Raw genomic sequence first — 13,349 nt, forward strand, 5'->3', positions numbered from 1 at the left:
GAACTTAAGAAACTTTTTAACAACACAAAACACTGTTAACCCTGGAACGATCGTAGCGAGTTTGTCTCGACCCAACGTGATATTTGCCAACATGTCACGTATGTAAAAATCATATTAATTTTGAGCAGAATAAATATCGTTTACTTATATTTTGCTTCCGACTTACATCTACGATTTATTGAAAAAATACTGTAAAACCGTTGTTTGGGTCGAAAAAATAATGGATTATGTAAACAGAGAATCACGAAAGTACTACGAAAATGAGTTAAAATCTGCTAAAAAAAGTTGAAACTTAAAGCATAATATTTATTTTCGTAGTTGATGAAACGTTGAGGACCGGTTTGATTCCTTCGGCAAGGTTCCTCGCCAAAAATAAGAGTAGGAAAAATAAAAATAAGGTTTCAGCTCGCCGAGGAAGAAATAGTGGAAGCAAAGGAAAATTTGATCTACGAATCGGGCAGCGATAAGTGCCCATGGGATATTAGCGGTGTAACGAGTATTAATGACTCACCTGTGGCTGAGGAACGCAGGTTAGATCTATGGTGTCGCCCAACATGTCAGGATCCATTACTCTGATACCTGGAAGAATTGTCGAGCCAACTGGGAGGTCCTCCTCGGCCACAGCCTCGTATGGCACGTTGAGAAAACGCGGAGGATTGTCATTTTCGTCCAACACAATTACGTGTGCATCTACGCCGACGATGTTCGGTTGTTGCCCTGCTGGCACTTCGTCTTCAAGCGTCACGCGGAATCGTATTGCATCATACTCCTGAAACAGGTAAATAATTCGCATGAATTGGCTGAATTGTTGCTTCGAGTATAATTCATGAAAATATGCGCGTTTATTTGCAAAATTTATTACAAATAACGATCTCATGTTATTTTATAAATGTTTTAAATATATATATATGTAAATTCTATGGAATTCAAAGTGGCCGGCAACCGATATTTTTTACTTTTCTTTTGTTTTATCGCCAGTCATTTGCTGAATTCAGGGCTTGGAAAATCGATTCTCCATTTTCCAGATAAAATTTTAAGTAGATTTGTTATTAACTGTTATTGTATTTAATTTAATTATGCCCAAAATAAACTCAATTTCCCTGAATCGATCGTCTGATTTACCCTAAGGATTTACGTTATTACATACAGATATATAGTGTCTGTTATTGTATGGTAAATAGCGTATTCCAATTGATGTTTTTCGTTTGGTCAATTTGTTGGGAAGCATTTAAAGCTAGGACAATAATTCCGAGAATGGTAGATTTAGAAAACGACTGTTTAGTGGAATAACGTGTTTCTCTGTTGACCGAAAATTTGTTCTTAAAAAATACGCATAAAAAATTAATTATCCGATAATAGTTAAGAATACAGGAAAATACATCGAATTCTACCAAGAAGTATACTATGATGGAATAATAATAAATCTCGTTAAACAAGAAATCAGAGAGCAATAAATCTGAGAATAACAGAAAGGACAATAAAATAAAACAAAGGAAATCTCATTAAACAAAGATCTATTATTACAATCAGAAAGTATGCAAATAAGTTTGTTGATTTCTAAAATAAATAAATGGAAAAAGTAACAGGTAGTTTTAAATAAAACATAATTTTATCCTGTGTACATATTATATTTTTCCCAATACGTAAGATCGTATCTTTTATTCGTAAAGCGCGTTTCTTCAAATTTTTATCAAATCGTATCAAGCTTTATCAAACTTTGTACCGTTCGGGATATTTATATTAATTACAAGTACCGCTCGTTTGCAGATATTTCCAAGTTCATACTTCGTTGAAACAAAAACGAATTACAAGCAAAAGTTTAAACGTACCAGGCTACGATGCAAGTGCAAAAAGATAGGGATCGTTGAAGTATGTATAATCGCGTTTTCTCTTGGGTCATCTTCCAGTCGATTAATCTTGGATAATGAACATTAATTGAGAGAAAAACAAACGTCGTTAAGGCCGATGGAACAGTTCGCCGGTTTGCAGAGAGTGGCACCTCGTTTACCGAACTTCTCAACTCTAGCGAGCAGACTTTTTTGACTGATGCACCAAAACCACGTCCTTAAACGTTGTGTTTACATTTAAGCTTTCGCTGCACGGTAGCAATTTTCTTAAGCAGTCACTCTGATATCTACATATATAAATCTCGTTGTATTGCCTGCTGGAGGAGAAAACAAAGAGGACAATGGGACGAACGTCTACAGTTCTTGCGTACAATTTTCGAGATAAATAATTACGATCGCATTACGTATATTTGTTTCATCGTGAAACAAAGCGAAATAAACAAGTTTGCCTTCTCTCTAAGATGTTTATTTGCTACGATATTCTACTTGATGCTGATATCTCTCGTTTCGGAACACTTGTTAACAGCATTGCTGTTACTCAATTTGCTGTTTTAGTCGCCCTATATAGGGCGGCTTAAACAAAATCTCGTAAGCTTTTCCCCAGAAACCAATATCATAATGTCGTTCTTTTTTAATATGTTTGTCGCCACGTCGCACATATCTATGCGACGGGTATACTTCCGTGGGGGGCCCGTCACCAAAGTATGGTGACGCTCTTCTTGTTCGAGTTAACCCTTAGAGTGCTATGGATGCATATATGCGTCTGGCGAAAGTCATCGGTGTGGACTAAGGACGCATATATGCGTTTGTCAATTTTTCCGAGCACCTACGCACAAGTAATACTATTACGTTTGTGTGAGATAAATATAAATGCATTTCAATGTTAATGCCGCGTTCGAAGAAACTGTCTTTTCTTTTTTTTTATTTAATACTTTGCATTCACAATTTGTCCAATTTGGACATTTGGTAGAATAGTCGTGCCGGCACAACACAATAATCAAGAAGAAAATGTGTTGTTTGTGTGAAAAATAAGAGAAGGAACGACAGAAAATGCGATGTCGGATTATGTATCGATGATTGTTTTGAAATTTTTCATGCACAACTGAATTATTAACTTGTGTTATATTTACTAAATTTAGTTTTCTAGTTTATTGTTTCCTAGTTTACTACCCAAATTCTAGTTTGTTGTAAATTTCAATGTTTATAATAAATAATTAATACTGAAAAATAACGCTCTTGAATCATTTAATCTCGCACAAAAGAATTACTATAACTTATTACGATTTGCGCTTTGAATAGTCAATCAACAGAGTTCAGTATAGCGAAAAAGTATTCAGTCCACAGCGATTTGTTAAAACATTCCAAACACATTTAGGGTGATTTTGGGCACTTCGAACAATAGTTGTAGACTCCGTCATCACTACTATCCTCACTTTCAAATATATTTTCACACTGTTTACTGAACATTTCGAGGATGAAAAAATCACTGATGTACGTCTCGCAAGTGTGCTTCTCGACTAAATGAAAAATCTGAGATATCCGCCATAAGATCCTTCGGAATGCTCTAGTTGGAAAGCTTATCGCTTTCTCCATTTCAGAAATAAATAATCTTTTCTGTACAATGAATCGAAGGCGATAAACAATGACTTCCAGCTTGTCGCCCTATTTACGTTCTGCGTACCGGCGGTCGGATTTGGGCCCCGCAGGAAACTTAGCCGAATCACGCTGGGCGACGAACGTGTTAATTAAACTAAGTGATTCAGGACACTAAATATTTTAATGGCAACTTCTCCTGGCACAAAGTCTGCTAAGGCCACGAAAAGCCAGACTCTCTCGGTTCCTCGAAATGGAAGGTAGTGTTGATTTTTGTTATTCGAATAGCTGTTATCAAATTAGGTAATAAATATGAATAATAGCAAATTTTTATTCTACATAGGTATAAGGACAAGATATTAAGTTCGATAGAACGATAATAACGTTGTGCTTAACGTAGTCATCTACAAACATCATCCCACACCCAAGTTCGAATCCCGACACCGTAGTTCCTGTTTTTCACGATTCCTAGATGACAAGTCTCGTCCATGGATGGAGAGGAAAATGAAACCGATCGGAGATCACTTCCGGCTGTCATCAAGCGAAAAAAGTAGGGAAGATGATGGTGTTACACCCCGAGACGAAGAACTGAAACTTCTTCTGTTGAAGAAGCGCGGAAATGTTGTACTTCGAGACATTTAGAAGCTCGAAAGAGGAGAAGAATAAAAGTACACGTAAGAGCAACTTGCAAATTATCAGAAAAATACATAATGAGATTCCAAATTCCTTCTGTAAAATTGGATGTTTCTTAAATTTGCTGTCCCAATCTCTTTGTTCGGTTTACGAGAAATAAATATCTTTCATTTTCCATTTAATAATTTATTTATAATTCTCAATGACAATTGATTATAAATATTCTACCAAATAAAAAAAGAAAAAAATTGTTCCATTTAATTGAAAACAGAACATTTTTTCTCCTCTAGCAGGCGTCACGGAATGATTTGTTGAAGCGTTTAATTAATAATACGTAACACTTCACCTGTGTATTAATAAACAATTTACATATAGGGTATATGTATGTATCTCCTATATATGTACGTGTTCCATATGAATTATTATGAGAGTTTTCTTCTTTTCGTAAAACAAGTCGATATTACCACGTCTGTGTATTGTTACGACACGTATTGTTATATCGCGATATTGTAAGTCTATTGAAAGTTTTATTGAAAGTTTAGCAAGAAAATGACCTCGTTAGTTTTGCCTTGGTATCTTTTCTTTGCTAGTTGTCTTTGGAACTCTTATCTTGCTTTATCGTTCAACGACCATCAAAACATCCCAAATTAGAAAATTTACTGCAACCCACGGCTGCGGATCGCGCTATTTTAAGTGCATTTCCGGGTACCTGACACGAGTTGCTAATAGAATTAGCTAATTAGCAACGAGCTATCCTTTGCCATCACAGGCTTTGCAAAAAGTTCAACGCGCAGAAACTGCACAGAGTCTTCAAATAGTTTTCTTGAATATAACATACGTCGCTTCTGTACAGGGTGTCCTGAAATTTGTGATACAACCGGCAGGAAGATGATTGTAAAAATAAGAACAATCTTTTTTCATTTAAGGATTCGTTTTCGAAAAAAAAATGAGCTTGAAAATCCATCAGATAGCCGCGTATTAACTGGAAGCTTCGAGTTATGAAACTTGTGTTAAACTCTCATAGAAAGAAGACTAAAAAGGAAACACCCCACCTCACTAAAGAAATAAAATAAACAAACTTGAAGATGATATCCCGCTGGGGTAACCATCCGCATGTTATTTAGCAATTAAGCTAGAAAAATTTACCAAATGTCCAGCTGGACAAATTGTAAAGTACAAATTAAATAATAATAAAAAAACTTGAGTTTCTGCTGATGTTTGTATTATTACATTCCTTTATTTTGCATTTAATTAGAATAGTTTCGTAAATAAGGATGAGATCGCTAGTTTATACGAGTCGTTTTATTATCATGACATTGTCCAAGTTTGATAACGATTCGTCTGTTACTCCACGTTTTAACAATAATTTCAACAACTTTCTTATTTCTTTACTAATTATTCCTTCATTCCATTAATAATAATTAATTTAAAGGAAGCTTTAAACGACTCCTTTTCTTGGACTTATTTCTAATAATCACCACTCGACCACCCTGATTTTCAGAGTCACCTTGTATATTGGCTGCCAAAAGTTTCCAACCAAAGTGAAGTTCAGTATTTCCGTGTAACTTATATATTAATGAAATTCTTGCGCAAATTTTTACAATATCGTACCTTATGAAATACCTTACGTGCTACGCTCGCGGAATGAACATTCACTTTTAAAAACTCCTTAAGCGAAAATAAAATTAGCCACAAAATTATCTCGAAGCGCATCTATTTTGAAATCGTGCGTGGCTCGTACATCGACGACAATCGATTCAAATGATTCACACGATACCAGGCAGTGGCGAAAGAATCGTGTACTATTGGCTTGGCAACAAAGTGATTGCGGATTTTATCATTACCACCTAATGACAAAATCCGCAATCAAATACCGTAGACTACCGAACTGACCTATTTTTACGACCAGGTTTTCAGGACAGAAATAAGAAGAAAAATAAACAATATCATATATAAGCACCGCTCTACAGCGGCTTAGATCTAATTCATAAATGCAACACCAAAAAAAAAAAATGTAACCCCGACACACAAATATTGTATGGCTATGTCGTACCGTCACGTATCGGTACTTTTGCCTAAAACATCCCTCAACAGCAATTCTTCGTTTATTGTGAATATCATACACATGTAATATTTATTATCTGGCCAATAAACATTTAAAAAAAAAAAAAAAAACAAAATCCGCAATCACTTAGTTGCCAACCCAGTACTTGGCTAACTCGGGATTTACAACTCGTAGAAGCAAGAAATCTACGCCATTCGAACGTTATAACGAGCATTATTAACCCTTTCGCTTCGAGCGCCGCTTATAGGAGGCATCTACAAGATGACCTGTGGGTACGAGCGCCGCATATAGGCGGCGACCACGCGACGACTCCTGAGTCCGGCACCCCATATATCCGGTATCCAAATGATGCATATACAAGTGCTATCTATAGTCAATAATATATTTTTTCACTTGTTAATTAATCACTTAATTAACTTAATCACTTGTTAAAGTTACTTAAATTGGTGACCCCGACGTGATCTCTACAGCAAAAAGAGGTGTGACCGTGATAGCGCTACCGAGACTTCCATCGTCAAGAATCTAAGCCTGTGGCAATCTGGACCTGCTACCGCTACGACGAACACGGAACGGCCTTTCCATCTTCAGCAAACCTCGACACTTCACCTCTGATCGATGCGTAAATGCAGGTGACTGGATACGGGACGATGACCAAGCCAGGAGTGATGTGGCCATTGCAAAGTTCGTGGGCATCATTACCAGCACGTCATACTAAAAAGAGGAACAGAGGCCTACGACCGTACGCAGAACGCCCCGTACCGTACCGACAGGTATCCACCGCCACATCGCAGACTTCACGCAACATCTGCACGGGTTTGACAACAAGCGGTCGACGCTTTATCCCGCATCGAAAGGCAAATCCGCAGATGCCTAACTCTCTCACAAACGCACACGGAAACAACGAACGAAATCATACGACCAATATGTACAACACAAAGAAGAAACGTTATCAATGGTAAAGGGGTACTGTGGCGGCACTCGACCACTCGACACTAACTAGTGTCGGACGACGGCAGCGCAGTGGTTAGCGCCTTAGGTTACGAACGTTCGAAACCCGGGTTCAAATCCCGGCGACCGAAGTCTGATTTTTCCTCTACCCATCAAAATTAGAAGAAAAACAGCAGTGCCCCAGCAGCGACGACATTTATACCGGCCGACGAACCTATCTCAGCCGACCTCTACTCTAGGCTTCCGCACCTATCACGACATATCCACGTCAAAACAACGTCACGTTTCACGCAATATATTTCAAACATCCAAACGATCGTATACTGTTTCATGCTAAAAAATCTATTAACACGTTGACTGCCACGATATCCGTATTCGGGTGTCAGCAAACTTTCTGGTCAGGCCACGAAACCCATATTCGAGTGTCGCTTATTTGACTACTTTCGAAGGATCGTCGCAAGTGTTTGAAAAGACATTCCATAATAATAAAACTGTTGAATTGTTATAAAAGTAATACGAAAATGGTTTATTAAAAAAATTATTTGGAATGTAAAACTTTAAAGCATTCTATACATAGCTGAGGTTGGTCGGGACAATTTGGTCAATAAGTTGTTGTTTTCTTCAAATTCTTGTGTGCCTTTGTTCGGTCCATTCGACGTCTTTTATTTGCATAATATAGTTTGCATGCGCGTCTAATGCTTCTTCCGCAATCATAAGCCTCGTGAAAGCTTTCTTTTTCACTGTTATCTGACTTACTAAGAAATAAGTTTTCAATCTTTCTTTTCGACATTGTAACGAATTAGGGTAGAGATTTTAAGTTATACCGTTCGTTGCTCGGCCAAGATTCAAACTGATTTTGTAGAAAGTGGAGAAATGAGAAACAAATGCGAAGGAATGGAAACAAAAGAAATGAGAGGTAAGACCACCAGATGAGCGACTCGCATTATGAAAATATCAATGGGAGCACCGAGCAGAGAACGCTTGGTACTGCAGCACGCGTGGCCTGACGGAGATTTTTTTGAAAACAAACGTGGCAGTCAACGTGTTAAATCCATTGACAGTGAAACGATATTTCATATACGGTTCTTACAAGAATTTTATTGTTATTTAAGACTTAGGAAAACGTATATGCAGCAATCACGCACAGTGCGCGTATTTCTGGCGCACGTTTCCATTCAGTGACAGTACCTCGGCGGACTGGACTGCCGAAGCGAAAGGGTTAAAGTTGAAACACGATTCGACCCAGATGCTAAATTTGCATCTTGGTAATAGGAATTTCGTACAACTACTTATTGCGAATTTCGAATACTAGAGACACGTGAAAGGAGCAAGTGGTCGTCGAGTTCTAGCGAGAAGGAATGAAAGGAAAAGTGCTGCATGGTTGTGCAAGGTGGACGTGACTGAATGTATTCTGGGAATGTTTGCATAGCTGGGCCAAAGTGAGTGAAAGAAAAGGTGGAGTAGAGAAGAAAAGAATGCACAGGTGTTGGAGTACATTGCATGGAAGATGTGTGTCTGAGACAATGGCAGCCTTTGAATCTGTTTCCAGAGGACGTTTCGCTATACCTGTTTGAGAAAGTAAAAAGAGTTTCTTTCTTCCTTGCATTTTCCAAGCTGCTAAAACTAACGAAGTTACATCTGTCGTTCGTAATCGACTAGAATTATTCATTAGAATTTTATTTATTCGAATTCTACGTAGAGAAGATACTCATGTAAGATTAAGATCTGAAATGTATGGTACAGATTTGTTAAAATTATTTGCAGGTGTTTCGTTAATACGATGAATTTTAATAATTTCGTGTTGGCTCGCACGGTTCTCTTCTACATCTGAATTAAAGTTTGTAATATGCATGAAATTGAATAACAGTGAACGCAATAATAATATAATAATAAATAGGTCAAAGTTGATCAAAATAGGGATTTAAAGACCTGTTAAATATATATATATACACGGTAAAGAAATTCGATTATTTATACGAGATGATACGGACCGGTTCTCCCTCGGATAATCGAAAATCGTAAAAGGAAAATTTTGATAATGTAATACTGTGCATGTATTTAGGTTTAATTAATTATTTAATCGACCGAAAGTTTCATTACCCGTTTTCGCAATACCTGACAGTTTACTTTCTGTACACTTCTATACACTTTCCTACTCTTTGTAAAAGAAAATTGATGATTTGTGATGACTTGAAAATTTCGAAAAACATCAAGTTACACTACAGTTCAAAACACCTCGGATGATAACCGAGACTACATTGTACGCACCAAATCGATGAAATTACTGTAGTGTTGAATATTATACCTAGTTTAATGTCTTCGCAAATAACTCTTCGACTCTCTGAAATCTACTTCATTTTTCACGAGTGTCTTAACATCTGTGGACAAAGGCAGAGTTCGAATTAGTCACCGAACAATTTTGGAGATCGTTGTGCAACGATAGTACAGCAGAAACTTAAACGTGGAATATAACGTGCGGCGATAACGCGCCAAAGGACATTTACCCGAGCGTGTGAAAGAGTCTCAAGAATTTTAACGTGAAAATCAAACCATAGAAGAAGCCCTATCGGCAGCAAATTTGCCGACAAGTTAAACGGTCTGTCGGAGTTTCTAACTTTCATTTTACATCCGCGAGCAACGGTTCACGTTTCAAGGCGGAAAATCGACTCGCGAATCATCGATCCTCTAAAATAGAACCAGTGACGTAACTATGGTTTCTCACGTTTTAGGCTGAAGCACGTTCCAGATCAAATCAAAAGGCTTCTCTGAAGGATAGCGAAACTTCCGTAGTAACTTCGTCCTTTCGAAAACGTGCACCGTAGCCGTTCATGCATGCGTAATGGTCGAGCCGCAATGCTGCTGGCTTCCGAGCAAGTGAATCTCGAATAACGTCGACCTAATTGTGCACGATCGTACGTGTACAACGCAACGCGAAGAAAATAACGAGACGTAGCAAGAAAGAACGTTTTCATGACGAAGGTGAACACACGAGGAGAACTGCTTAAGATGAATTTTGTAGCGCAAGAATATTCAGATAAAGCGTTTCTGTAAGAGGAATACAGAGATTTACAAATATCACTTTGATGACCGTATGCTCTGGCAAAGCATAAGCAACTTGAATGGGAAAATAAAATTGTAAAATTAAAAATGCGTATTTTAGCAGTCGATTGAAAAGATTCAAACGGTCGCTCGGAAAGTTCGTTCCGATTTACATTTCGATTCGATGTACATTTGTTGAATTACATGGGTGCCATTTCGTTCCACAACCTTCCCCATCTTCCACGCAATTTGAATATTCCATGCTCGGAGAACCTCTCAGGTTTTTCGGCGAAAAACTTTCCAACGTGATTTTTTATGTCCAACGAGGAGTTAAAAATCGGAACGAACTTCCCGAGCAGCATTTAACGAGTGTAATATTTTATTAAAAATCAACGAGCATATTTAAACGTACTTTTAGTAATGTTTTTTAGCGTGATATGCTTGAAAACAGTTTTCCCGATGGAGAAGTGCTAAGCAAAATTTATTATTTTATTAATTAAAATTAATATTAAATCTTCCGAGCAATCAATATTGGTAACGGTTCTAATATATTGATGACAATTTCGTATTATTCAAGCATGTAATGTAAAAACACTTTTGTAACATTTCGTTCATCAAATCAATTGCATTTTTTTACTGTTTTATTTAACAGTAGTTAAAATTTTTATAGGACACCGTATGAAGTACGTAAAGTGTCAACGAGCTCCATTAACAAAATTGGAAGAAATTTGAGTTTCGCTTTTTTTATTCGTCTTTCATTGGTCTATTGAGATATGTACAATTTTATGTGCTAGACTTGGCTGCGTAGTAGCGATACATGTATGTGAATATCAGTGTGTCAGCGAAAACAAATAAATGTAAACTGTTCAGTCGGTTAACAGTTTGGTATGGAAGAAAATGCTGAGACGCGTGCAAGTGTGTATCGATGAATATCTTTGAAATCCTTTAACAAATAAATATATAACTATTCTAATATAAATTATAAGTGTAAATTTAGTGTCCCTATACCATTATTTCGGTTATTAAGATCCAAAATTCTCAACATGATTTAATATTACATATTACGCGTTATAAACAAATTGTAAGTTTTTACACGGTAAGAGACCGAGATTTTGTCGCTTGATCGATCTTTGTCGTTAAATGCTCGAGTCTGTAAATGGCACTTGGAATTTGAAGCAGATACGTGGCTAGTTAAAAGACAGCAAAAATAAACGAATTCGTCGTTGCAGAGTCTTCTGTAACACACTGTTTTTTCGCGATGCACTACGTTATTTCTTAATATTCCAAGTCGTGTTTCAACATCTAAAGTACGTAATTCTGGTATCTATTTTCGGTGGTGTGTGACGTATTGCTTCTATTTTCACATTCCCAAATGGCGATGAAATGTCAGTTAGTAGATGAAACTCTCCGCTTAGATTCCATTTCAACTCCTTTTTTAAATTCTATTCTATAAAAATATAAATTTGCAGAAATAAATTCCCGCGGTCTAATCGTAACTTGCAAATTATTAATTCTATTGTTACAATTATCGCGGATGTTTATGCAATTTCGTATCTTTATGAATGTGATTAAACAAAATCAAACCAGACGTTTCTTCCCACCTAGTAAATACCATCGTTTTCTATATGTTTTAAATACGCTTCATTAAGATTAAATGGATGATGTTATAGGTTTTCTGTTTAGACCTTTTTTCTACCGAAGGATAATACGTTTCTATAAAAAGAAGGAAAATTGCTCTATAGATATATTCACTTCCTTTGCGATATATCTTTTGGCGGGAAAAAGTAGTACATATTCACATTAGGTACTTTCGTTATTTTATTATTGTTTATTATCAAACATTTCGTTTCAAACAATCACTTACATATCTACTTACACACATACACACATATTTACTTACTCCATTTTTTTACTCTCACTGTTTCAATTATTCGCAAACTCAATTGCAAATTAAACTAAACCGATTAAACCTTTTTTTCTGAAATTCAAAGAAAGGCTGCTGCAAAGCGACATTTTCACGCGTTCGTTAATATTACTTAGTCGCGTGAAATAAAAACTCGTGGCAAAGCCGAAGAAAGGTGAAACGGTAAGTCGGCGCTCGGTGCATGTCCGCGATGCGGCAGGAAGTAAAAAGAGAACCGTATAATTCAACGTAATGACTGCAATTTAGCGAAGGAGCAGGGGGTCAAGGATCCAAATACGATACACGGTCTTATCATTATCACGCGCGTCACCGTGTTGCACACGTTGTCTCTCTCTCAACACGCGAGCGATCCGCGAGCACGGTAATTTCGACGTAACAGAGCCCAGAGAGGAAGTTCTTTTTCCGTCCGCGAAAACACGCCCCTTTGGATCCCGCATCCTCCTCGCTTTACCCTTCGCAGTTACATATATTCCCGTTTCTCCTTCTTGTATCTCTGACTGTGAATAACCTTGGAAGCTCCTCTGCTTCCTTTTTGAACCGACACAATCACGCGACTTTCCTCTCTACTCTCTTCGAATCTGCCTTTTTAGTCCGCGGTTCTCCTCCCGTTCTTTCCTTCAATTCTTTTCTTTCTTTCTTTCTCATCTCCCTTTTCCTTTCTTTTCTCGTCTCGCGGTTCCGCAACGGTTCCAGATAATCCTCCTCTTATTCTTGAGTTTCCTGTCGGTTGCAGGCAGAGGGACGGGACAACGTAACCACTTTCGAGGGACACAATGCGCCGACAACCCCACCGCTTCGGTTTATCCCCGCGTCGTCCTACCCACTGCTCTGCTCGTCGTGTATCGCGGCTACGTGCAGAGAATCGCGATCCGCCGCACAAAAGCCCGACAAGACCCTGTTTCGCTCGGTTTTACGCTTTTATTTCGACGACACGCTCGCGACAGCGGAGGTCCGTGCACGAACGGCAAACAGCCTCCGCGATCAGTCGACACTGTGACCTTCCCCTTTATCGATGCAATCGCAACGAGGTGCTGGTTGTGTCGCGACGTTTCCCCGAATTGCTCGACACCAGCACTTTATTAGCTTGCCACGTGACACTTTGACGTTGCTTATCGAGTTCAAAGGGAGTTGCGAAGCTAATAACACGAACATGAGATCCTAATTACAATGTGGAAGGTTAATGGGATATTTGGAAACACGTAGAACACACGTAATGTGTGAAAGTATATGCACAATATTTACCATATTTAATTATTTTATCGTATTTAAGAAAACCGTAGACATAACGTTTAGCGAATGA

The 13,349-nt window shown here is 37.8% G+C and overlaps 1 protein-coding gene across 1 annotated transcript in view; it reads right to left on the reverse strand.

Moving 5' to 3' along the window:
- LOC122571721 (cadherin-87A) overlaps positions 1 to 13,349 on the reverse strand; it is a gene marked incomplete at its 5' end in the record, with an annotated part of 436,847 nt that overhangs the window by 42,008 nt on the left and 381,490 nt on the right. Inside the window, one exon of the mRNA XM_043735781.1 lies at positions 512 to 769. Within this exon, the coding sequence (XP_043591716.1) occupies positions 512 to 769 (258 nt within the window). The remainder of the gene's footprint in view (positions 1 to 511; positions 770 to 13,349) is intronic.

The sequence above is a fragment of the Bombus pyrosoma genome, linkage group LG10 (assembly GCF_014825855.1).
Source record: "Bombus pyrosoma isolate SC7728 linkage group LG10, ASM1482585v1, whole genome shotgun sequence".
Taxonomy (NCBI): domain Eukaryota; kingdom Metazoa; phylum Arthropoda; class Insecta; order Hymenoptera; family Apidae; genus Bombus; species Bombus pyrosoma.